The 27,678-nt window shown below is 44.2% G+C and overlaps 1 protein-coding gene across 2 annotated transcripts in view; it reads right to left on the reverse strand.

Moving 5' to 3' along the window:
- Zmat4 (zinc finger matrin-type 4) overlaps positions 1 to 27,678 on the reverse strand; it is a 393,512-nt gene that overhangs the window by 247,336 nt on the left and 118,498 nt on the right. For both annotated transcript variants that reach the window (XM_021170888.3, XM_029480293.2), the window contains exon 3: positions 11,225 to 11,314. In XM_021170888.3, the coding sequence (XP_021026547.1) occupies positions 11,225 to 11,314 (90 nt within the window). The remainder of the gene's footprint in view (positions 1 to 11,224; positions 11,315 to 27,678) is intronic.

The following is a 27,678-nucleotide window of genomic DNA, read 5'->3' on the forward strand; positions in this document are numbered from 1 at the left end:
CATTTTATTTGTGGACATTAAAATTTGAATTTCATCTAATTTTACACAACACCATTGTTATCCTTTCTTTGGCATTTTCTAACACTTAAAAAATGTAAAAGCCATTCTTAGCTTGCAGACATCGCATATGCAGGAAGTGTCTGAATTTTGACCAGTGGCTAATTCCTGACTCCTGATTTAATATGGTGCAGAAATAACTGCTCTTCCATGCCTATTGGTTTCCTAATTGCTCTTCAGATCTTCCAGAGAAGAGCAGCAGGCCCATCCCTAATAGAACTATAGACGTTGCAAATAACACTGAAAAGGCCTGGAAAATAGTGCCATCCGTCATCTGTCACAGCTTCTCATGGGACCTCTGCACACTACCCATTCACTCCTCTGGAGAGGGGAAATCACACCTGTACGATTAATGTCACTGCAAAGTCCCCAGTATGAAATCAGAGTTCATATGTTTTCCTTAGAATACGCATAGAAATTCCAGAGAAGCCCAAGAAGCATTCTGCAGCTGGGCAGTAACAGATGCTGGCAGTATGACTGATGAGTACAGTGCCTATAAAGATATTAGAAATTCAGCAATCCTTATCAAAATTACAAATACGTGCTTTGATTGAGTGAACCCACTTATAGCAAATTCTCTCTCCTTTTCTATGTCTGTCTGTCTGTGCCTGTCTGTCTCTGTCCACCATCTCTTCCTCTGTTTCTCTCTGCCTGTCTGTGTCTTTCTGCCTCTTTGGCTATCTCTCAGTCTGTCTCTCAGTCTATCTCCCAGTCTACCATCTGTCCCTCAGTCCGGCTATTTCTCAGTCTGTCTGTCTCCCAGCCTCTCTCAGGCTGCTTGCATCTGCCTGACTGCCTGTCTGTCTGTCTACCTATGTCTGTCTCTCTGTCAGTTTCTGTCTCTCTCTCTAATGTGTGTGTGTGTAATTTATATGTGAAACAAGGGCATATACATCTATCAACATGGCATGGACATTCTGTGATAACATGTAAGATGAAAACCCTCAGTAGCAATGGGTAAGCACATAAGTTCTGGGGCATTGACACTGTGGAATGTTACACAACTGTACATGTGAAGTTCCATGTATGTACACACACAGCTGGTTCTCGTGGTTTGTAGCGTTATGGTCTACAGAGTCATTGCAGACGCTGAATTAGCAAACACTGGACCATCGCTCCCCCAGGGAGACTCATTCCCCACAAGCTCGGCTTACGTTCCTATGCACTGATCAATATGTAATTTGTTTTATACATGTTTCTGTTTAGAGGCACATTATTTAGTATACATTATGAGCTTACACAAGACAAGTGTTTTCTCCCTAAGGCATATCTTAACAGACAGTATTTCAAGTCTGTGCTCAGAGGCCATTTTTAAACAGGAAAAACAAAAAGGCAACCCCAAATGCACAAAAGATCCTTATTTATGGTATAGGTTGATATTAAAAGGACATCACCTTATTTGCTCCCACTTAGAAACACAAACTGCAGATGATTTAAAGGGTTCTCAAGGTTCCAGGACAAGACCAAGATTAATAGGCACCATTGCTTTGGGTCAGACTCAGGTAAAACCTTCTGATGATGGAAACAAGTATAGGAGAGGAGGTTTCTCACTTCATAGACCAAGAAGCAAAGGCAAGTGAGAGATGGGGGAATGGTCATCAGGAGACGACCAACTTTCTCCAGAGATGCCTCACTTCCTGATACTTCCTTCACTGATGGGGCTAGAACCCAACATCAAATCAATTTAAAATTTTGACCTGGCAATCAAGCCTTTAGAACATGGCCTTTGGAGATCATTTTAGAACTACGCTGTAACAGTAGACAAGCCTGCAAGAGGGGAATAAAGGTCTACAGCACGCGTGCACACACATACACACCCCTTTACTCCATATGGAATCACCTATAGAAGATATAACATCAGATCAAAACGTCAAAGGCAAAGCAGTGTGGCCCACATCCTGTGAAGTGCGTGAGACAAAAGGAAGATCTTTGTGAAGAGTTGCGTAACAGGGGTATGATGGCGACCAGATCTTTGAGACAGTCTCCCAGCAATTCTCTTTATGAATGTATGTTTTCAAGTGAATTGACATTGAGTTTTAAAAATTCTCTGTGATGTCTTATTTTTCAGTTTGGGTAAATAGTAAAAAATGTATGCTCCTTAAAATATGTATACTTGGTGAGAAGATAAAAGGTGGAATGAGAAAACCTCTAAAAATTGGTGGTAGAGAAAAACAGGGGTTGATAATAAACAGGATCTCTCAGCATTTGAGAGTTGTATGGTGTGGGTATGCAAACAGGTCAGCCATTAAAACTGCTTGTCACAAAACTTGATGGCCATGTCCACATAAGGGTAGACAGAGAGAACTGACCCCAAAGAGTTATACTCTAAACCTCCACACACATGCAACCAATGCATACGCCCATGCACAGGCATCATGCTTATGCATGAACATAAGAACATATATACTAACAATAAATGCATAAAGATATTTCTCAAAACAGAGTTGTATGGTGAGAATAGGTCCTAATACAAGTTATAATAAAATAAGAAAGAAAAGCACAGCAGAACTTGGTGACATACCCCTATAAACCCAGCCTTTAGGAGGCTGAGACAGGAGGATCACAAGTTTGAAGGCAGCCTGAGATACACAGATGATATATACATGAGACCACAGTGGAGGCAGGATGGAGGGCACATAGACAGTCAATGCTACCAGCAAAAATGTTCATATTGGTTAGAGAACACTAAAAAAAAAAAAAAAAAAAATTGATACTACCTACTCACAGGTCTAAAACAGAGACTCATTAATGCTTTGTAAAAGACCCTTTGAAGAATTTCAAAAGAAATATCAGAAACTCCAGTGAAATCATTGTAATTCTATGGAGTTAGCTGTTTGGAGTCTTATCTGATAAACAGTCAACAGTCAAGGTTGCCATCTATAGACTGTCTGTATCCCTTCAGATCCCATGTATTGAATCCATTCTTGTGATCCCCAATATGATGACATTTGGCAAGATGATTTGTGAAGGAATTAGGTCATAAGGGTGGATCCCACATGAAAGAGATTAGTGTCCTTATTTGAAGAAACACCAAGCCATTTATTCTCTTCACCCTACCCCTTCCCCTCTGACCCCAGCCATGTGAGGCTCTACCCCTTACTGGAAACCAAACTGACTATAAGAAATCAATTTCCTTTGCTTAAGCCCTCAGGTGGTGTGATTTTTTTTTCTCTATTGGTTGAAGCCAACTGAGGAAGGTCATCGATGAGCTTTGGTCATGCTGTGCCATCTGACAACGTTGGAATGGTCACCTGAGCCCTGTGCTCACGGGAGACAATGAGCCCATCTTCCCACCATGTCCAGGGAAGGGCTCAATGTAAAAGTATGCTTTCTTTCACATAGCATGTGGATGAGGACCAAGGATGGCTGCCTTACTCACCCAGGTTGAGGCCAGACACAGACCTCCAGGCTCTAGTTCTCCATCTCATAAATAATTAGCAGAATTATTTATTCTCACAATAAAACTATCAGAACAAAGTGCCCATTCATCTTCAGGTGGTTAAACTGTCGACCTCTTCTCCTTTTTCCAGGGCCCTGAACTGTGTCCTACCTGGAAGCTAAACAAACACTGAGACCTCGTAGGGGCAGGAGGTGCGGAACCCCTCATCCAATACCACTACCAATGAGCCTTGACTATGAAAACCCACGATTCCGAGACACTCCCCATCAAGGCACCTACTTTCCACACATCCAGTACTTTCTAGCCTTGTGGTGCTTCAGCCTGCAAAAAAAGGAAGCCCCTCCCTTCACTCTGAGGTTGTATGACCAATTGCAGTAAACTATCATGGTTTGCACATGCTTTGCCCACTCCTGAATACATGCCTCACCCTACTGACCAACCCACTCTCCAACATCACCCAACTTTCCAGCCCAGTTCTCCCAGATCCTTATGAGAATCCGGTGGGGGTGGAAGCGTGCTCAAGTGTGGCTTGGGTATCTTAGCTGGAATGGAACAGAACCTGCACTGGAAGAAATCAGACAAAATAAAACACAAATGCCTATTAAGCCAAACTTCCACTGATAAAGCCTACGTGCTTATTGCTTTGAGCAAAGCTAGCTTGATTTATAGCCACAAGTTCTTTACCCACCCACACTTCATCTCCCTCGCATACTGAGCATGCATGATGCACAGAATTCCTATAGAAGATTTTCCCAACATGGGAGCCAGGTCAACTGGGGATGTGACTTTCTAACCAGCAAAAAGTGTGAATAAAACAATGGCAGTGATTTCCAAAAGGTAGGGGATGTAGGAGCTGACAGTATAGCTCAGTGGGAAAACATACATTCATTTACGATGTGCAAGACTCCGGGGTCTGTTTTCTTCAGCAAAAAGGACTATAATAGTTTGCCTTCACTTCATTATAAACCTTTCACCCTGTTCCCCAAAACTTGTTTGTTCAGAAATTAATAACAACAAAAAGCTGAGGGAAGAGGAGGTGAAACAGAGCGAAGAGTGGAAAGGGAAGGGCTATAGAACAGGATGGGGGCTTATCATTTTTATTTTGTTGTAATAAATAGAGACGCTTCAGACATACTTCAGTGTGTCATAAGTGTATGGACGAGAGCCAGTCTATCATGGCCACAGGCAGGCAACATTAACTATTCATAAGGTAACCTATTTCAAACAAGTTTTAAAGTAATCCTTGCTATATAGATTTCATTCTTTTCTTTGGACATAAAAGAAATATCCTGCAGTGCCTTAGTAGCATATCTAGCTATGTACAAATGTGTTTCATGAGAACATCTTCACATATGTATGTGTATGACGTGTGTATTACATGTATTAGATGTATGTAATGTTGCCCCCTTACTCCCCACCTACCCATCCCTGATAATTCTCATCTTCTTCCCAACTACTCTGTCTTTCCCTTTATCTTAGAAAAGAAAAAAAACATTTTATGGCAAGTTTTTGGAGGGTCTTTCTAAATAGATGTTGAATAAAAGTAAGTGTGGAATAGAGACATGGTCTAGCCGCTAGGACCACTGGCTGCTCTTCTAGGGAACTCAGTTTTGATTTCCAGTACCCACATTGGTGCCTCACTACCACCTATAAATGCAGGCCCAGGCAATTCAATGCCCTTTGCTGGTCTCTGTGGGCAACAGACAAGCACACAGTATATAGACATACATGTAAACAAAATAACCATACATATAAAATTAACCAACTGATAAATGATTTTAGCTCAGTATGAAGTCTTTGCCCCATTAGGCACCTACAAGACTTCACTTGCCTCTGGGGTTTTGCACAAGGGCCTACCTTGAGTGAGCTCCCTCCTTAGACCAGCCTTACCCAGTCTTCGAGGGAAGCAACAACTTCTCTGATCACCTGCTTCATTAACATTGGGATGACACAAATGTGCATTTATTTATTGGCTTCTTTATCTATTCCTTTTCTATCCAGGTATGCAACAACCACCCTCCCCATTTCCTTCTTCATGTGTCCTTTGCAAGGTCCCCTCATATGTGCACAGAGCAGAAGCTCCATGGAAATGGGCTGATTGAGTACTGTGGGAGGCAGCGGAGATCAGGAAGTAATCCAAGAGAAAAGAAGAAAAGTCTCCTCCCTGCCGTTAACACTTCCATACCCTTTATAGTTCATCATGCTTTTATGTGAGCCCTGTCACACTTCTGAAAGATGGGCAAGGGCAATAATTATAGCCCCAGTTATAATCATAGTGATTAAGGTTTAACAGTTCAAAACAATGTCATAAAACTAATAGGTAGCAGAGCTGGGACAGAACCGGGTCGTCTAACTATGAGGTCTGAGAGTCCAAATATTCTCGGTGGGTATGAAATTGCACCTGTCTGAAATTTTTACTATGAACCCAACTCATACCACTTAGGAAAACAGTGCAGGTACAGTGTGTGTCAGGGCTATAGGTGAAATATTGCTACCTGTGTCTACTAGTTCAGACATTCATATTCATTCTTTATTAATCTGTGTATCATCTATCTATTGTCAATTCTATCATATCTACCGATATCTATATATTATCTATTTCTATTATATATTTCTACCTATCATCTACATCTATCACTAGTATCCATCTATCTACCTCTCTATCCATCTACCCACCTCTCTATCCATCCTACCCATCTATCCATCTCTCTATCTATCCATCTATCACCTATCTATCCATCTATCTATCCACCTATCTATCCATGTATCCACCTATCCATCCATCCATCCATCCATCCATCCATCTATTCATCCATCCATCTATCCATCTATCTATCCCTCTATCCATTCATCCATCCATCCATGCATCCAGCTATCTATCCATGTTTCCACCCATTTACCTATCTATCTACCTACCTATCCATATATCTATCCACCTACCTATCTCCCTCCAGAATCTCTAGCTCAAGCTGTCTTCAAACTCCCTATGTAACCAAGGATGAGCCTGATCCTCCTGCCTCCATCTCCCAAGTACTGTGACCACAGGCACAAGTCACCACATTCAGTTCCTAACATTGCCTTTTGTTTCTGACACTGGATTTGATGAATAATCTCACCTCCACATTCATGATCCTGGGACATGAGATATTACTATATGGGGTCTATACAGAAAAATTAGGTCCCATCTCCAAGATCCTTCTAGAAGATGAAAGTTACAGAGAAACAACCAGGCTATAATCCAAGAGTTTCAACAGCCACCACAGATTAGAGAGAGGCAAATAGCAGGCTTTCATCTAGTCTCTGGAGGGAGGAGTCCTGGAACCCTGGTCTGAAATTGATTGCTGCCCAGAGTGCTATACATGCTAGAAATGCCTTTGGCTTCTGTCCCATCTCCATAACGGCTATGGCTCACACTGATCCTGAACTCACACTGGTATACTCTTTCAAGAATCAGCTAGGTGCCATCCTGTTCAGAAAACCTGAAACTATCAAGGACAATTGGGAACACCTTCCCCCCGCCCGGGCATGTCTATAGAAGCAGAAACACCCTGTGTGACGCCACACGGATTACCAACAGAACCTTCCCACTCTGTTGGAGTGTGTGAGCATCTAGCACCTTCCAGCACTTGGGGATGTGTGTAAGCTGTCTCATGGCACAGCATGGGAGAGCTAGGGAACAGAATCAGAAAAAAGCACTTCCTTTGGTTTGGTTTGGTTTGGTTTGGTTTGGTTTGGTTTGGTTTTCTCAGACATGTCTCTGCCACGCACCACTATATGACGAGTCAAGTCATTTCATTTCTTTGAGAGAAGATACTGTGTCTCTCTGACTTACACAAAGGCTGAGGAGGATGACCTCTATGTTAACACCCACTTAGAACATGCTGGGGACAATATGGGATGTGCTTGATATTGTACTTGTCCCTCAGTAACAGTGTTCTGGATCAGGACTCAGCATTAATGCCAAAGGTCAGAGGCAGCCTTGAGACATATTGGAAAGAGAAATGAAAAACCTAAGGTAGCAACGTCAGGCCTGTCCGGTTGTGACACGTCATGGCATATGCATCATGGCACACATATTTCCATCCTTATTTTTCACATCAATAATAAGAAAAGTATACATGAGACTGGCACTCCACCTTCAACCCCCACCTAGATTCCAAGCCATGCTGAATCTTTCATACCTCAAAGAAAATGTATCCAGGCATCCTTATCACATGAACCAAGCACAAGCTTCACAGAGAATTATATAACAACACATAGAAATGCGCTGTTTACTTACTAGTGATTGGCAGCTTTGATGGGCAGCCACTTGTGCCTTTCAATAATCAAAGGCAACAAAGTCTGAAACCCAATTTCCCTTAAAGTTCCATTTCCTAAATAGATGCCTCCAAAGCATGTGGTTCATGGAGGAGAAGATAAAATGAGAAGGCCACAGTCACTTTGGGTTAGAACATCTCTCAAGCCAATTGGACTCTACCATATAAAGAATTGCTGAAAATGTCTTTAAGGGAATCAGCTATAATGATTTATTTCATTGTTGATGTTGCCCTTGGGCCTCCGTGGGAAATCTCCTGCTCTAAAGTTTCAAAAGGAGAAGAAGTAAGAGCTTCAGTTGCAAAATCATATCGTGCATATATGAAGGGGATTTTAGGAAGCCGGAAACGCTAAAACAGGAGACATAAGTGTATAGAGGGCTTTAAGACACAAGCTGTTCTCTTCTATCCTAATGTAGGCTGGCACGTGTCCTTTAAGGGCTGAGAGTACGGCAGGAGGGCATGCACAAGGAGCCTGGGGAAATGGAGGAAAGGGTTTTCTCTGCTCTCAGAAGCCATCCCCTGTCCTAGCGTTTAGGGGCAGATGTGGAGGTGCATCTCAGCCCAGGACTCTGGAATCTGGGAGGGTAGAAGGAGCACATGAGTGACATCCCACAAGAAGCTGTGAGTTGACTGCTGCTCTTCTCCTCATTTTGTAGCCCTATGGACATGAGCAGAAAGTCGAGAAGGGCAAAATTTAGTTATATGCAGCTTCATGTACCACAGAGTCAGCCACCATCACATAGGTTTAAGGATGACTCAAAGGCAAGAAGAGAAGGACGCTTTCTCTTAGGAAACACAGAAGCCTTCGGGCGTGTTCTGATTTTAGGTCACTGTGGGCAAACCCTGGAAGAAGGTCAGTTAAAGGCAAAGCACCCCACACTACTGTTAAGTGTGCATGTCTGCCATGCTCTGCTTGGTCCTAAACTAGCAGCAAGGGTAAAGATCAGGGATGCTGTTGCTGAGCAAAAGCAGTCCACTCGGGTGCCTCTTCTTATGGAGTTAACGAGTGGCTTCTTGGACCATTTTCAGAATGAGCATACGCCACCCTCTAAGTATGATTTATAGCAGATTGTTCTCCTTGGCTGGAAAAAAAAATATAGATTGGGAGTCAGGCATCTCCTTTTATGGATGGGTTGTTTATCATTGCCTATTCCTTCTCTCAGTTTGTTAGTGTGAGTCTGTCCAAGGCAAAGTTCCTCCAGATGCTTACAGCAGAGCCCTGGATGCAAGCTGAAGCCTATCTGAACTATACCCAGCATATCAGAGCATCTAGTGGAAATGGCCTATGTACCCGTGAAATCCATTACACATGGTGTAACGAAATCACATACTATCTCTGCTCCTAAAGTGGGATGAGCATGTTGCTTCTCTGTTTTTGATTTACTTTCCTACTGTGATTAGTGAATTATGGGAAATGGTGGGATAAATGTTAAGCGATTGATAGGTAAAACTTTCAAAAAACCCAGGGCGTTTGAAGGAAGGTTTTCAAACAGGTCTGAAATATAGAAGCCTTGAAAATGGGCCTTGTTCTAAAATCCAAATATCTCTCCTCATATGAGCTGGGTCCAAGGTTATTTATTGGCCCAGAACAGAGCCTAAGGCAGGCAAATGGTGGAACTGCTCAAAGAGGCAAAGGCTGTCTCCTCCAAGTCCACAAAACCAGCTTGAGGCCCCATTTGCCGCTCATTGTCTAGACATTAGAGGTTGAGAAGCCCACGTGTAAGGGAAACATCCATGATTATATATAAGTAGTAAATAAAAAAGTGTCCAAAGAGCTCTCTATCCAGTCGACCTGAAGTTCAGCACCTCCTGACCTTTAGAATAAAGAACTAATAACTCTCAAGTAAGGATACAGGCGCTACTTCTAGGCTATCTCCAAAACAGAAAAACAAAAACAAAACAAAGCAGTTCTAGTTTACCTGTTCATCAGAAGGAGGCATGATTTCCAGGTAGGTATAAGATTCTGAGGTCCCACAAAGGCTAAGTAAGCCTAATTCATCTATAGCTTAGCATGGATTTTTGATAAGCACACAGCTAAGACATCTCTCCCTCCCTCTTGCCTTCCTCCACCACCTAATAAACTCCACTCCTATCTTAATCCCCAGAAAATGCTAGCCCTTCAGGAACAAGCTTCCCTGGCTGAGACTTTTTGGTGGGATTTCCCTACCTTTTGCCTCTGGGGTTCTTTTCAAACACTGTCAATAAACGTACTGTGACCAAAGCTATTTCTTTTACATCATTTACCCCTCAGTGCTCGCCGACGTTCTTGCCAGCAAGTCTGTCTTATTTACTTGGTTCTTCCTCAGGCAACGCCACCAGCGAGCCTTGTGTTTATCATTTCATGAAACAGTCACAAAAACCAGAGAGGGAAGTATAATTATTAATGTTTCACAGAGGCAGCACAAGATCAATTCCTGTGCCAGATGCTGAGGAGCTGACAGAGGCCCAGGCCTCAGCAGTTTGCAAACTTTCCAGGCCATTTGGTTTTTCCCCTGAAACAAGTTCAGGATGCTGTCTCACCCCATCAGTGACCAGTGTCTAGGTCAGTCTACCTGCGATCAGATCCTGTTACAATGCTAAGTGGAGTATGTGACATTAGTGTGAGGGGACAATCTAAGAGCTCTCTGGTACAGGCACACACAGTTTCTTCATCCTTTATTTTCTTCCCAGAAAATTCCCCAAGTCCATGGTCTTCAAATATGTCTTCATTGATCACTTATTAAAAATGGAGACCAACACCTACAAACTGATGCTACATAGTACCAGGACTATTCTACAACCCCTTGGAACCCAAAGTTTAATGTGCTTAATTTAAGTTCAGTGTTAGCATGCGGGATTTCCCTGTCTAGAGGATGAGAGGATGCCCCTCACACAGCAGCCCCTGCCAAGAGAAAAGCCCGGCAGGAAGGAACCCCAGTGCTCTGACATTTTACCTCGAAGCAACTTCCCACCTGTCATGGTCTTCTCAAGTAAATGCACCCTCAGGCAGAGGGGGTCACTGATCAAATCGCCCGAGTATGTTTCTTTGCAGACGCTATGTGTGGTCCTCATTATAAATTAACAAGATGGCATTCTGTTCTACACAGCAGAGAAATCAAATATGTAAAGAACAAAGCATTTGGTATTTCTGTCAGTTTTGCCCTTTAGGTTTTGTTCTTCCCACGCTTTGTCTTTGGTGGCCCTTGTCTCCTGTCACCCACACTGCCTCTGTCCCAGCAACTCTGCGCCTTCTTTTCTCTGAAGAGCTCCAGCAAAACATCACCAGAAGCCAGGATATTAGCAGGTTCCCATAGAAAGGAAAAGGCCATCCGTCAAACAGGACCCTCTCCCCATCAGAACATGACCCTACTCAAGGAATATCCTCTCTACTCATCTGGACACAGTTCCAACTGGTACACATGAAAAATTCATAGCAAACCACCCATGCCATTGGATGGTACCAAATACTTACATTTTCTGCTCGGAGCCTCTTGGCAGGACACCCACCATCCCTGGGGTGAAGCATGTAATACAGCCGGACTTTGCTGGCATGTTTTCGACTCTGGGGAGGAAAAAAACACAAGGAGATGCCATAAAAAGAACAGCCGACTTGTAAGGAGTACATAGAAATGCAGACAATGACCACAAAGGCACATTATTTTTGGTAGAAAATACTTTCTTGTGCTCCTGCAAATTCCGTGGAAGTCAGCTTCAGGTGGATTAATCATGGTAAGTTCAGCAAGCCGGTACCATTTCAGGATAAATAAAAGCAATGACCAAGAGTTACAAATCAGCTCATTTTATGCCGTGCATTTAGTTGTCCTCAAAAGTAAGACAGATAAGCAACCTAAATTACGTAAGGATCAACTGTAATGGAAGGAGTACCGGGATGTTCTATCTCACTTCTCTCCTGTGCTCAGACTTGGGGCATAAAGAGTCCTAGGGTATCTGGCTTTACAAAACCTGGAAACTTGTCAAAGCCCAAGTGTCCTACAAGCAAATAGCCTCAGGTGGATGGGAATGGTCTATGAGACCTTGACCTATCCAAGGCCTACAATGAAAAATGAATTGCACCTTAGTTCAATTTCCCCTAGTCCTGTGATCATATCACACACATGCGCTTGCACAGACACACACATACACACACACCCGGGGCTGATCTCTACCACTTGAAAGAATATTGGAATTCTAATTTTTATGTTCTCCCCAAAACAGGAAAGAAGAGCATACAGTCAGCAAGTGTTCCTAAAGTTGAGAGCAAACCCTGGCTCTCCCACCCGCTTGCTGCATGATATCAGGCTAGTCATCAGCTGGAATGGACTCTGAGTCTACATGAGTTAGGTGTTCTGCTCACACCAAATGAGCACAATGCTATCGTGGCTGTTAGGAGACCTGCGTGAGATGATTTCCCACAGAACGCTGTGATCTCCACAGTCCTGCTTCCCTCCCCATTGACAGCACCAGCTCCTAACCCACCACACTCTCATTCCAACTCCCTTTCCCTTCCCGTTGGCATGGAGATCACCTCCTTCTGGGGCCCTCTGTCTTCTCCACTCCATCTTCATCCACAGTCAAGCGCAAGCCAGCCTAGCGGATGATGGCTCACTTTTATGGATTAGCCAAGAAGGCAGAGCGATTTTCGGGGAAAAGCCGACGAGTTGTGTTTTGTTTACAGCGTGCACTATAAATCCTTCCTGCCAGCCTTCCTCATTCATCACTTCTTAATTCCATTATCCTGCCCGGAACAAGCAGAGCACACTTCCAAACAGTCCCTGGACACTTTCAAGGCCTTCAAGTGGGTTTGTGAGCATGAGGAATTTTACAAATGTTTAAGTACCTCGGTGTGGCTGGAAAACACACTGTGGTCATCACCATGTTCCAGAGTACATCCGAATTAACGTTGTCTGGAGTGTTTTCTTGACTGGAAATTTGATAGGACAGCGAACTAGAGGCCTATGATGACATCCCAGATGACCCAAGAACATCACCCAAGTTCTATAATATGTTTGAGAATGACATGGTACAAACTCATACTGTGTGTATAAAATATTGATTACTAAAATCTACATACTTTTTTTTTAACCATGAAGGGGGTAAAGATAAGGGATGGTGGTATTACTCAAAGTACAGCCTCAGGCAGAAGAATAAAAAAGAAACACTTAAATCTTCAGAACACAGAGCTTGAGTAGGTGGAAGCCACATATGGTGCCTGGCAAACAGACTGGGAGTAATTGTTCATGTTCACACAGACCCACAGACCGAAGCAGGTGTCCAATTCCCCAGCTCCAGTATCACCAGCACACCCAGGGTGATGAGGAAGTTTGAACTCTCCCAGGGGCCTGCCTCTAACCCCCTTTCTCCCTTTCCCTGAAGTGTGTTGTTTCTCTTGAGAAGACTCTTGGTCAAAGGCAAAGTTCACCAAGTTACTTAATTGTAGTTTAACAAAACTAATTGACAACAACAAAAAGAAAAGAGAAGAAAAGAGGGGACGGGAGGGGAGGGGAGGGGAGGGGAGGGGAGGGGAGGGGAGAGGAGAGGAGAGGAGAGGAGAGGAGAGGAGAGGAGAGGAGAGGAGAGGAGAGGAGAGGAGAGGAGAGGAGAGGAGAGGAGAGGAGAGAAGAGAAAAGAAAAACAAACAAATGGAGAATAAATGACAATCCTTTCTCTGAATCCATTAGTGAGGAAAGAGATTGGGATTTGAGGCTTCTTAGCAATTTCTAGGACTGGACACCAGATAGTCCCCTTCAGGTTCTGAGGTCCTATTTACCCAGAGCAGGCACAGCTATTCCTGGGGCTATGACCAAAGCCTTGCACCACCATGGAAACCATGATGGCCTCCGGGTAGAAGTGAAGATACCTTAGTTTCTCCTTCATAAGTGCCCACTCACCCTTTTCTTGAACCCATCCCACCACTGTCTCCAACTGCCAGAGTCATATCCCACACCTCTAGCCACAGCTGAACCTCAAGAAAAGTGGCAGCCAGCCCTCTCAGTAATATTGACCATGGGAAAGGATACCAATGCTTTGTTCTTAAGCCTTCAGCATACTGTGACATCTCCATGAATCCTGGCTGTCACCACATCCCCATCCAAAGACTCTGGAGCACCTAGCTGGGTGCCTCCGACTGACTCCTCTACCCCACTACCTTCCAGAAAGCCCTTGAAGTTTGGCACTGTAATGTCACTCCACTTATTCCAGCAAGTGAACTTCCCACAGAAAGTTAAAATTAAATTGCAACAAAGATGTTCACTTTAGCATTACCTACTTTCAAAAAAAATGGGACAGAAAGGCTTGGTCAACAATAGCAGTCTTGTTAAAGCAGGAGTGGAATGGCCTTATGCAGAAGGGAGAAACCAGAAGCTCATTTCCCATGTAAGAAATATAGAATAAAAACTACCAAGCACAAAGCTAAACTTTGCGATTGCCACAAGTGCTACCAGAAAGTGATGAATAGGAAAAATATCTGTTAGATAAAATGGAGTATGGGTTATTATTATTATTATTACTATTATCTCTTTAACAAACCTGCCTGTAATACCATGTGAGCATGGCAGTGGCTCACATCATGGTACTCTGCTTTAAGTTCACTTTTTATCTGAATGATTACATCTGGTGAAAGCCACCATTGCTCTGAAGTGCTCACACTGTGCACTGTATAATTGACCCTCACCAACACTGAAAATTCAAATGTATTTTTTTTCATTGGGATACTTGATATTAGATGAGCCTTCTCAACCCACTCACGCTTTAAACTTTCTTTTGGTAAGAACAATGCAATTGGGATATCCACTGTGTGGTAAATTTTCAGATTCCATATATGGACAAGACACTGAGGAGAGGGATCAGTGTGTCCACATCAGCAGAACTGGACCCTCTGTTACAAACAGACACAATGACGACAAGAAATTCTTACACATTGTCAAGATTTCTCATTACCGACAAAGTGCAGTGCCTTTCAAAGGTGTAAAAGTGACAGAGTCGCTACCAAGTGGAGTTAGCTTCCAGGGGAAAACAATACTTCAGGGTTTAGTTGGTGATGTTTCAGGAGAGAGAAAGAACACTCACTTGAAGAAAGAAAAAAATGAACAGGAAATAACAGGGTCTCTCCTGCCTTTATATTTGTATTTGAAGCAAAACCTTTTACATTCTTTTATTTACTTACTTATTTATTTATTCAATCTACATCCCTATCTCAGGGCCCATCCCTCTTCTCCTCCCAGTCCTATTCTTGCAATCTCTCGCCCCCATCACCCCTTCCCTTCTCTGAGAAGAAAGGGAAGCCCCTTTGAGTGCCACCCTACCCTGTGACATCTAGTCACCATAGGCCTAAACACATGCTCTCCCACTGAAACCCAATTAGATAATCCATTTATGGGAAAGTGGAGCCAACAACAGGTAACAGAGTTAGAGACAGCCTCCCCTCCAATTGTTAGGGGACCCATTGGAAGACCAAGCTACATATCTGCTCCAAACATGTAGGGGACCTAGGTTCAACCCTTGAATGCTCTTTGCTCTGTGGTTCAGTTTCTGTGAGGCCCCATGGGCTCAGATTAGTTGACTCTGTAGGTCTTATGGTATCCTTGACCCATCCGGCTTGCTCAATTCTATCCCCCACTCTTCCACAAGACTCAGGGAACACAGCCTGGTGTTTGGAGTGGGTCTCAAGTCACTGGTAAAACCTTCAACCCAAACTTGTTCTACTTACAAGATGTGCAGGGATAAAAGATTGAGGGAATGGCCAGCCAATGGCTGGCCCAACTTCAAAACACATCCTATGTAAGACAGCCAATCCATGACACTATTGATGATACTCTGTTATGCTTGCAGACAGGAGCCTAGCATAACTGTCTCCCGAGAGGCTTCATCCAAAAGACTTGACTTTCACTGAAAGCATACGCATTCAAGCTTCCCCAATGGTCTAGGGAAATCACCAACTCTTCAACTTTTAATAAAGCCTTTGCCCTGCCCTGGGCATTCTGTTGAGTCAGACCCATCTGAAGATTAGTTTCTTTAGCTGAAACAATCTCTTGACACACAGAGAAGCTATATAAAGCAGAAACGCGCTGGGGGAACAAAGAGTAATGCAAAGCCCTATTTCAGATTGCTGGGCAGAAGCAAGGAGATCATGGGAACTGAAATTGACCTGTTCTTCACCCAAATAATCATTTTTCACAATTGCACATTCTTCCTTTTAAAAGCCTAACTCAAGCTCACTACCAATGAAGGTACTAGCTTCTCCTCTTATAAGATGTGGCGGTCACAAAGCACGTTTGTATTTGCATAATTCCTCAAGCAGCCTTCAAAGAATTCCCACATTCATCGTCTCATTTCATCCTCAGATCTCAGTTTTGAGGCTGGCAGGAGAGGTGCGATCTTAAATAATCATCATGATCCATTCTTGATTTACAAGATAAGTCTTTCACCATCTTGTTCCGACATAGCCATCTAACTAAACCTCCTCCAGAAACCACCCGAACAGAGCCAAGAACAGCAAGGAAACAGAGCCTAGAATGGACTGATAATTATAGAACTGTGATTCTCACAGGCCGCCATCTCTGAGATATTTTGAGACAACAAACATCAAGAGTCTAACTCACTGGGGTTTAGAGAATTGTTGTCCAGTGGGAGACAGGGATTCCCTCCAAAACATGAAAGGAATGCTGTCCCGGTAGGACCCTGTCTTAGTTAGGGGTTTTACTACTGTGAACAGACACCTTGACCCAGGCCACTCTTATAAGGACAATATTTAATTGGGGCTGGCTTACAGGTTCAGAGGTTCAGTCCATTATCATCAAGGCCGGAGTATGGCAGCATCTAGGAATGCATGGTACAAGAGGAGCTGAGTGTTTCACCTCTGGTTCTGAAGGCAGTTAAGACTGGCTTCCAGGTAGCTAGGAAAGGGTCTCAAAGCCCATGCCCATAATGAGACAATTCCTCTATCAAGGCTACACCTCCTAATAGTGCCACTCCTTGGCCCAAGCATATTCAAACCACCACAGATCCCACTTCCGGACTCATGACTTCTGGGACCTGCATGTGTCAAAGTCAAAGGCAGGAAAACCACAAGAGTTAAAAACTGCTAAGAGAATAGTCACCTCCTAGATATCTGTATCTTCTGCTCTTACCATATAAGTAAGCTGGGTCCAGAACCTTCCTACACTGAGTAAGTGTGCATGTTGGGTCAGAGAAGCAGGAAGAGAAAAGCCTGAAGGAAGGCTTTGCTGTCTCAGAAAAGGCCAGAGATGCCTAGACCCGCCTTGCAGGTCCCCATCACGGGCTCTGAGCTACTGACAGGGTTTACAGGTACTCCTAGAACTGAAACTGGACTGGAAGATCCCGAACGAATCCCAGTAGCCTAGCTGATGCACACACAGAAGCATGTAGTAGACCTTTATGGCCTCTGGCATGCCAGGGGTGAGTGGCACACAGTAAACTACCATATGATGTGAAGGAAAGTTCCTGTGCTGTTGGGGATGGAACCCAGGGCTTTGCTTGTGCCAAGCAGTCAATTGCCTGAGCCCCACCCACAGTCCAAGGACGGCTTTTAGCAGATCATCAGAGGAGAGGTCAAACAATTATTTTCCAAATATGTACAAGGACAAATAGAAATAAGTCATAAATGATGTACACGCTGTGTCAGTTAATGAAAGAGAGAAAAACATAAACCAAGGGTATAACCTGAGAAATGAAACCAGACACCTGATTGAGATGATACTGTCTGAGTTAATAAGGGAAGGAAATTAAAAATGCCATCACATAACTTGAAGGTCTTTCACAGCATTCAAGAGTAGAAAACATACCACAGATCTTTGCAGAAGTTAAGAGAAACAAAATGTGTGTTAAAGAAAAATAGGTTCAAGAAGCAAATGGGGACTTAGGTGTGACATTGGGCTTATAATTCCAGTACGCTGAGGTAGAACCAGAAATCAGGACAAGGCAGGCTGGAATGAAGTAAGACCCACAGAGGTTGGGGCGGGGGGGACGGCTGGTGGGCATTGAAATAGAATCTACATTCACAAAACCAGATCTCATATATTATGGCTGCATTGATACAAGATGTAAACAGATGAAGTGAAATTGAAGGCCCTCAAATGTAATGAAACCAGCTGGACGTGGTCAACCTTGAGTCGGAAAATTTTTAATCAGCCAAGCAAAAGAAGCAAGAGCGGTAAACACGAAGTGATGTAGTGAGGGAAATGCCCCAGAGAAGCACTGCTCAAAGCAAGAGCCTCAGTCAAGGGTTCTACTGCTGCAGTAAACACAATGACCCAAACAGCCTGGGGAGGAAAAGGTTATCTCATGTCACAACTTGTAGTTCATCATCTAAAGAAGTCAGGGCAGAAACTTCAGGGAAGAACTGGGAGGCTGGTGCAGAGGCTATCATGGAGGAAGGCAGCTTCTTGCTTGCCCTCCATGGCTTGCTCAGCCTGCTTAACCTATAACACCCAGGAGCACATGACCAAGGATGGCACTACCAGTAATGACCTGGACCCTTCCACATCAATCAACCAAGAAAATATCCTACATGCTTTCTCAAAGACCAATCTGGTGGGGGATAACATTTTCAATTTTTCTCTTCCAAAATGAGTCTAGCTTGTGTTACGAATGGACAGAAAACCAGCCAGCACACAGCAGTATTTGCCACGGGCCTTTGACGGAATATATTGCATCACTAATTCATACAGAAAAGGCAATATTAGACTAGACAAAAGATATAAATAAAATTTTAGAAACGCGAATAACCAAAGGCACTTAAGAAATTAATCCAAATGCAACCTGACAATTTTTAAATTAAAAAAAAAAAGGTTTATTTTTTTTTCTTCCATCAAAGTGGTGCTGATTCCTCAATTACACACAATCCATTTTGACAGTAAAACTAACATCGATATTCAGCACAGACATAGGCAAGTCCATAGCACCTTGCTGGGGAGATTGGACAATAAGCATCAATAAGGTAAAGCTTAATGCAGTTAACTGTCTTACTTCTATGAATTTACTTCAAGAATCAATTAAAGACCCATACAGAATCTGATTTATGAAGGCGACGATCAAAGACTGAGTCAAATGCCCTCAAAACAAAGGTAAATATTATATGACAAAAGTAAGCATTGTATGGCAGATGACTACAGTCATTAACAAACGGAACACTAGCCAACAATATAGACAGAGTAATAATAAGAAAATGGCAGTTTTAAACAAGATCATGAAGGATATCACGTTCATAAACAAAAAATACTAGAATATATGTATACATGTTCAAATCCGTGATATAAGTCTAGGAAAAATGTATTGAGGGATTTAGATTGTCTAATTCAGCAACTTTCAGCCTTCCTGATGCTCCAAACTTTTTAATACTGTTCCTCGTGTGTGGCAATCCCTCGCCATCAAAGCTACTTCATAGCTGTATTTTTTTTTTTTTTTGAGACAGGGTTTCTCTGTGTAGCTCTGGCTGTCCTGGAACTCACTCTGTAGACCAGGCTGGCCTCAAACTCAGAAATCCGCCTGCCTCTGCCTTCCGAGTGCTGGGATTAAAGGTGTGCGCCACCACACCCAGCTCATAGCTGTATTTTAATATTGTTGTAAATTGTTGCATAAATATCTGATATGTGGGGTATCTGATATGAAACCCCCAAAGGAGTCATGACCCACAGGTTGAAAACTGCTGGTCTAATTGCAAGTGATTTGAACTTTCTTATGTCCTTGATTTTTCTAAATTTTTTTAGACAAAAATCATTCCATAGTTAAGGAGGGAAAACCCATAGTTTTCTCAGTGGTGACTTAGCACCCAGATAGTCTTGACTGAGTCTCATCCATCTGAATGGAAGCAGAAAGTATCAGCCCTCCATTGCTGTTTCCAAACCCACATGTTGCACTGTGAGTCGGAGAGCAACACCCAGGACTTTTAGCAGCGTGTGCCCTGATGGGAGACTGTGCTCGAAGCCTAAGCTCTGAAGAAAATAGACTCTGCCATGAAGCATGAAGAAGGGAGAGAGCCATACAGGGTATACACATACAAGATGCACATACAAGATAGAGTTACTATGACCTCTGTCTCTGTTATCAACACTCTTGTAGGTCCGCCCCTTCACCCACTCTCCCCTTCTCCCCTCTCCCTCTCTCTCCACAGGCTAGTCATATCCCTTAGCAGAACTGAAAACAGTCTCACTGGCACCTTGATGACAGACTTCTGGCTTCCAAGCTGCAAGGAAGTGTATCTCCCAAGTCCTCCAGTCTGTTTTGTCTTGCTCCCCCAGGCCAGCTGAGCGATGCATATGCCATCTATCTAAACTACGTGTTCTCTCAGACTCCTTTTGTATGCAGAAATTGATCCATCCTTTAAAACGTGGTCTCAGAATTCCTAGAATTAGGTTAGTTTGGTTTTGTTAATTTTTTTTTTCTGAAAAATCACCATTTAAACCATTTGATATAAGAAATGTTTGTCCTTCATGAGTCATGTATTAGCATGTGTTCTATCAGGGCATATGCATTTGGATTGGAGAAGACGGAGGATAGAGGGGTATTCTGTACCATAATTGTATAAACATATTTGTACAGAATCCAAACTGCTGTCTGCAAGCGCAAGCGACTACATCAGCGCATTACAATTTTAAATCAAAGTCTTGCAATTTAAAAAAATTAAATCACCACCAAGACATGGAGAAAGGATTTTTTCCCCCTGTGGAGTGTCTGGAGATAAATGGATTTCCATGATGTCTGTTTATTCTGAGCAGTCAGAAGAGAAGTAGAACAGGCCCATCTAGGCCTGCCTTTCTTTTGCTGAGGGGGGGGGGTGTCATGAAAATGATACTCTCTGCTAAGCCCCTTACAGAGCAGTTAATGCTAGAGAGGATCAATGATTAAAGGAAAAGAGGCCAGGGCCATTTGAAGAAACAAAGCCCCCCAGATCCTCTGAAATCTGAAAGCTCTAAAGCTCAGTCTAACACCAGCCAGACCTGCACTGTGGCCTTCCAGGGACTCTTGGTTTCCTTGAGAACGTTCATAGCTGGATTACAGGGAAACCTTAACAATGCATAAAAATACCACCTCCCACATAAACCCTTCTATAGCCATAAGCAGAAGACACATTTGAGTGAGGTCCAGTCTATGGAAATTACCCCATAATTAAGAGTATTTGCCCTGTACAGCGGTGAGCCACAGCTATTCCAATAACCAAAAAGAGGTCTGCAGAATGAGTGGGCTCACATGTGCTGCTCAACCTGTCTGATGGCCTCTTCCCTGTCCGATGGCCTCTTCATTCCATAGAACATTTTCACATTAAAGTCTCCTTTTACCCTGTAATTTCAAGCTATGATGCACTGTGTAAGTACTCCCAAACTGAATTCTGTTCTTACTAGATCTTTAGTTCCTCTTTATGTTAGTAGACCTGATACATTTCCATAATGCACTTTTAAATATTCTTCACAGAGCAGTTTTCTATAAATGCCTTCTAACTGTTTAAGTAAGCAGGTGGATCAGATGACAGGATAAAACTTAGGTGGACTCCACTTTAAACAATATATATGGATAAAACACAATAGCTCCTTGTCAGGGAAATGATTCATCCTTCAGAAAATTATATTTTAAAAGACACATTACTTGCCTACACTTGAAATGTAACTACATTTAATTTTTTTTTACAGGGAGAAGGAGAAATACCTGTCTCTGGGGATGAGCGCCCAAACTGTCTATCTAATGCCAAGTGTTCAGCCCTGAAATCATATCCATATAAATAAAACTAAATGGATTCAGCAGGATTATGCTTTTATATCTTTAGGCACTAAATATATAAACCAAAAAAAAAAAAAAAAAAAAACAAAACTGGAAAAGACGAAGCCATGATTTTGAGAAAGGAATATGGGAGGAGTCAGAGGAAGGAAAGGGGAAGATGAATGTAATTGTTTTTAAATTAAAACAATAAAAAATTATGTTTGTGTTATTATTAAAATAACTTATACAAGTAGATAACATTGGTAATCCACAAAGAGGGGCTGGCAACTTTTCTGAGGAGAGCTTCCCAGTGTATAAGAACAAGAAAAAAAGTAGTAGCCCGTCTCTTTCCCTTGGTGCTCACTACCACACCTCTACATACAGACAGAGTTGAGCTAGTTTTATACACAAAAAACACTGTGTCACTAAAGTATGTCAGGGTTGGGGGCCTGCCCACCAAGCACTAAGTTCTAGGGTCCAGCTCTGATACCAAGAAAAAAAAATAGGTTTCATGGTACTGTTTAACTTAATGATGGGGAAACAGGACTTCCCCACTTTGAATCTCATACTGCTGAGTCCCCAAACAGAGTTAAGCATTCAGAAGCATCTTTTCTTTTTTCTGGAAACACTTGTTTTGGTTAACACTGCTTTTCAGACCCTCAGAGAGAACCTGCGTACGTACGCTTCCAGCTGCAGCTCTGTAGCTGACAGCCCATGTGCCACCTGCTTTGTAAATGATCTGTTTGCCTACTCCAGTCCCAGCTTTCAGTCTGTTTGCAGGTTGCTTTGAATTATCACACGATTCAAGAAAAAAATGGAGAATTTCTGAAATAATTCCTTTTCTCTAGACAGGTGGTTCGGTAAACCATCGTTTTATTTAAGCCATACTCTCAGGATGTGTCTAGAACCTCTACGTCCCTTGAGCAACAAACGCGTTCTCTTAAGGGTTGAATTGGACACTGGTTCCTGGATCCTACTTCAGCACCAGCCTTTACAGGGGAGACTGAGCCTTTACAGGGGAGGCGGAGCCTTTACGGGGGAGGCGGAGCCTTTACGGGGGAGGCAGTGCCTTTACGGGGGAGGCGGAGCCTTTACGAAGGAGGAAGAGCCATCCTTTCTTTCCCATCCTCTGTCTAAAGTGTCCCTGGGACACCAGCAGCTGCCTCATAGAGTCTTTAAAAGGCTTTCGTACCAAATCATGAAAAGGATGGCAATGGAGGACTTGGAATTCTATTTTTCCTATGAGCTACTGAATGGCACCTAGGAATGAGGATTCTGACAAACCACAGCATGACTCCACTCCTTTTCTGACCTGTCTGTCCCCCTCTCCCTGGTCCCACTCGCCCATGCCCACACAGGGAAATAGAGGTAGACGGATCTTGGGATCGCTGCCCAGCTAGTCCAACCAAGATGGTGAGCAACACGTTCAGAGAAAGAACCTGTCTCAAAAATAAAAAGAGTAGATGAAGGAAAACACCTGATGCCAACCTCTGGCATCCACATGTGCACACATGGGTGCACATACCCACCCACGTGTGCATATGACACAAATAAAAACTTAAGCACAAGCCTCTTCCGGTCAGAAAAGCACCTGAGCAGCTGGGGCGCAGGGTCTGCTGACACTCGCCAACTGCCCACAACACCCGCCACAGGATCTTAAGACTTCTGGTGAGGGGAGCACAGCTTCTGCTCCAATCCAATTGCGCGGGACCTGAGACTGCATTAGTTAGGGAAGCAGAAACCAGCCTGAGTAGGGCCACAGGCCTCACCTGGCCGGATCAGCGCCAGGGTAGCGGGAGCGCAGGGTTGCCTGACACCCGCCAGCTACCCACGACCCCCGCCGCAGGATTTTGGGACTGCTGGTGAGTGGAACACAGCTTCTGCTCCAATCCAATTGCGCGGGACCTGAGACTGCATTAGTTAGGGAAGCAGAAACCGGCCTGAGTAGGGCCACAGGCCTCACCCGGCCGGATCAGCGCCAGGGTAGTGGGAGCGCAGGGTTGCCTGACACCCGCCAGCTACCCACGACCCCCGCCGCAGGATTTTGGGACTGCTGGTGAGTGGAACACAGCTTCTGCTCCAGTCCAATCACGCGGGACCTGAGACTGCTCTAGTTGGGGAGAGAGAAATCCGGCCCACACAGGGCCACAAGCCTCTTCCGGTCAGAAAAGCACCTGAGCAGCTGGGGCGCAGGGTCTGCTGACACTCGCCAACTGCCCACAACACCCGCCACAGGATCTTAAGACTTCTGGTGAGGGGAGCACAGCTTCTGCTCCAATCCAATTGCGCGGGACCTGAGACTGCATTAGTTAGGGAAGCAGAAACCGGCCTGAGTAGGGCCACAGGCCTCACCCGGCCGGATCAGCGCCAGGGTAGCGGGAGCGCAGGGTTGCCTGACACCCGCCAGCTACCCACGACCCCCGCCGCAGGATTTTGGGACTGCTGGTGAGTGGAACACAGCTTCTGCTCCAGTCTAATCACGCGGGACCTGAGACTGCTCTGGTTGGGGAGAGAGAAATCCGGCCCACACAGGGCCACAAGCCTCTTCCGGTCAGAAAAGCACCTGAGCAGCTGGGGCGCAGGGTCTGCTGACACTCGCCAACTGCCCACAACACCCGCCACAGGATCTTAAGACTTCTGGTGAGGGGAGCACAGCTTCTGCTCCAATCCAATTGCGCGGGACCTGAGACTGCATTAGTTAGGGAAGCAGAAACCAGCCTGAGTAGGGCCACAGGCCTCACCTGGCCGGATCAGCGCCAGGGTAGCGGGAGCGCAGGGTTGCCTGACACCCGCCAGCTACCCACGACCCCCGCCGCAGGATTTTGGGACTGCTGGTGAGTGGAACACAGCTTCTGCTCCAATCCAATTGCGCGGGACCTGAGACTGCATTAGTTAGGGAAGCAGAAACCGGCCTGAGTAGGGCCACAGGCCTCACCCGGCCGGATCAGCGCCAGGGTAGTGGGAGCGCAGGGTTGCCTGACACCCGCCAGCTACCCACGACCCCCGCCGCAGGATTTTGGGACTGCTGGTGAGTGGAACACAGCTTCTGCTCCAGTCCAATCACGCGGGACCTGAGACTGCTCTAGTTGGGGAGAGAGAAATCCGGCCCACACAGGGCCACAAGCCTCTTCCGGTCAGAAAAGCACCTGAGCAGCTGGGGCGCAGGGTCTGCTGACACTCGCCAACTGCCCACAACACCCGCCTCAGGATCTTAAGACTTCTGGTGAGGGGAGCACAGCTTCTGCTCCAATCCAATTGCGCGGGACCTGAGACTGCATTAGTTAGGGAAGCAGAAACCGGCCTGAGTAGGGCCACAGGCCTCACCCGGCCGGATCAGCGCCAGGGTAGCGGGAGCAGGGTTGCCTGACACCCGCCAGCTACCCACGACCCCCGCCGCAGGATTTTGGGACTGCTGGTGAGTGGAACACAGCTTCTGCTCCAGTCCAATCACGCGGGACCTGAGACTGCTCTGGTTGGGGAGAGAGAAATCCGGCCCACACAGGGCCACAAGCCTCTTCCGGTCAGAAAAGCACCTGAGCAGCTGGGGCGCAGGGTCTGCTGACACTCGCCAACTGCCCACAACACCCGCCACAGGATCTTAAGACTTCTGGTGAGGGGAGCACAGCTTCTGCTCCAATCCAATTGCGCGGGACCTGAGACTGCATTAGTTAGGGAAGCAGAAACCAGCCTGAGTAGGGCCACAGGCCTCACCCGGCCGGATCAGCGCCAGGGTAGCGGGAGCGCAGGGTTGCCTGACACCCGCCAGCTACCCACGACCCCCGCCGCAGGATTTTGGGACTGCTGGTGAGTGGAACACAGCTTCTGCTCCAATCTTTAAATAGTGACAACGATAACAACTAACCCCAGAGATTACCAGATGGCGAAAGGTAAACGTAATAATCTTACTAACAGAAACCAAGACCACTCACCATCATCAGAACCCAGCACCCCCACTTCACCCAGTCCAGGGCACCCCAACACACCGGAAAAGCTAGACACGGATTTAAAAGCATATCTCCTGATGATGATAGAGGACTTCAAGAAGGACGTTAATAACACACTTAAAGAAATGCAGGAGAACACTGCTAAAAAGGAAGAAGACAATAAAGAGGAAGCACAAAAATCCCTTAAAGAATTGCAGGAGAACACTGCTAAAGAGTTACAAATCCTTAAAGAAAAACATGATAACATAATCAAACAGGTAGAAGTCCTTACAGAAAAACAGGAAAACACATCCAAACAGATGATGGAAATGAACAAAACCATACTAGACCTAAAAAGGGAAGTAGACACAATAAAGAAAACCCAAAATGAGGCAACACTGGAGATAGAAACCCTAGGAAAGAAATCTGGAACCATAGATGCAAGCATCAGCAACAGAATACAAGAGATGGAAGAGAGAATCTCAGGTGCAGAAGATTCCATAGAGAACATCGGCACAACAATCAAGGAAAATGGAAAATGCAAAAAGATCCTAACTCAAAACATCCAAGAAATACAGGACATAATGAGAAGACCAAACCTACGGATAATAGGAGTGGATGAGAATGAAGATTTTCAACTCAAAGGACCAGCAAACATCTTCAACAAAATTATAGAAGAAAACTTCCCAAATCTAAAGAAAGAGATGCCCATGAACATACAAGAAGCCTACAGAACTCCAAATAGACTGGATCAGAAAAGAAATACCTCCCGACACATAATAATCAGAGCAACAAATGCTCTAAATAAAGATAGAATACTAAAAGCAGTAAGAGAAAAAGGCCAAGTAACATATAAAGGCAAGCCTATCAGAATTACACCAGATTTTTCACCAGAGACTATGAAAGCCAGAAGATCCTGGACAGATGTTATACAGACACTAAAAGAACACAAATTCCAGCCCAGGCTACTATACCCAGCCAAACTCTCAATTAACATAGATGGAGAAACCAAAGTATTCCACGACAAAACCAAATTCACACATTATCTCTCCACGAATCCAGCCCTTCAAAGGATAATAACAGAAAAAAACCAATACAAGGACAGGAACCACGCCCTAGAAACAACAAGAAGGTAATCCCTCAACAAACCTAAAAGAAGACAGCCACAAGAACAAAATGCCAACTTTAACATCAAAAATAACAGGAAACACCAATTTCTTTTCCTTAATATCTCTTAATATCAATGGACTCAACTCCCCGATAAAAAGACATAGACTAACAAACTGGCTACACAAACAAGACCCAACATTTTGCTGCTTACAGGAAACTCATCTCAGAGAAAAGGATAGACACTACCTCAGAATGAAAGGCTGGAAAACAATTCTCCAAGCAAATGGCATGAAGAAACAAGCTGGAGTAGCCATTCTAATATCTGATAAGATTGACTTCCAACCCAAAGTCATTAAAAAAGACAGGGAGGGACACTTCATACTCATCAAAGGTAAAATCCTCCAAGAGGAACTATCAATCCTGAATATCTATGCTCCAAACACAAAGGCAGCCACATTCATTAAAGAAACTTTAGTAAATCTCAAAGCACACATTGCACCTCATACAATAATAGTGGGAGACTTCAACACACCACTTTCACCAATGGACAGATCATGGAAACAGAAACTAAACAGGGACACAGTGAAACTAAGAGAAATTATGAATCAAATGGATCTGGCAGATATCTACAGAACATTCTATCCTAAAACAAAAGGATATACCTTCTTCTCAGCACCTCATGGTACCTTCTCCAAAATTGACCACATAATTGGTCACAAAACAGGCCTCAACAGATATAAAAATATTGAAATTGTCCCATGCATCCTATCAGATCACCATGGACTAAGGCTGATCTTCAATAACAAAATAAATAATAGAAAGCCAACCTTCACGTGGAAACTGAACAACACTCTTCTCAATGATACCTTGGTCAAGGAAGGAATAAAGAAAGAAATTAAGGACTTTTTAGAGTTCAATGAAAATGAAGCCACAACATACCCAAACTTATGGGACGCAATGAAAGCATTTTTAAGAGGAAAACTCATAGCTCTGAGTGCCTCCAAAAGGAAACTAGAGAGAGCACACATTAGCAGCTTGACAACACACCTAAAAGCACTAGAACAAAAGGAAGCAAATTCACCCAAGAGGAGTAGACGGCAGGAAATAATCAAACTCAGGGGTGAAATCAACCAAGTAGAAACAAGAAAAACTATTCAAAGAATCAACCAATCAAGGAGCTGGTTCT

Source organism: Mus caroli, unplaced genomic scaffold, assembly GCF_978045245.1.
Source record: "Mus caroli unplaced genomic scaffold, Mus_caroli_1 scaffold_10, whole genome shotgun sequence".
NCBI lineage: Eukaryota > Metazoa > Chordata > Mammalia > Rodentia > Muridae > Mus > Mus caroli.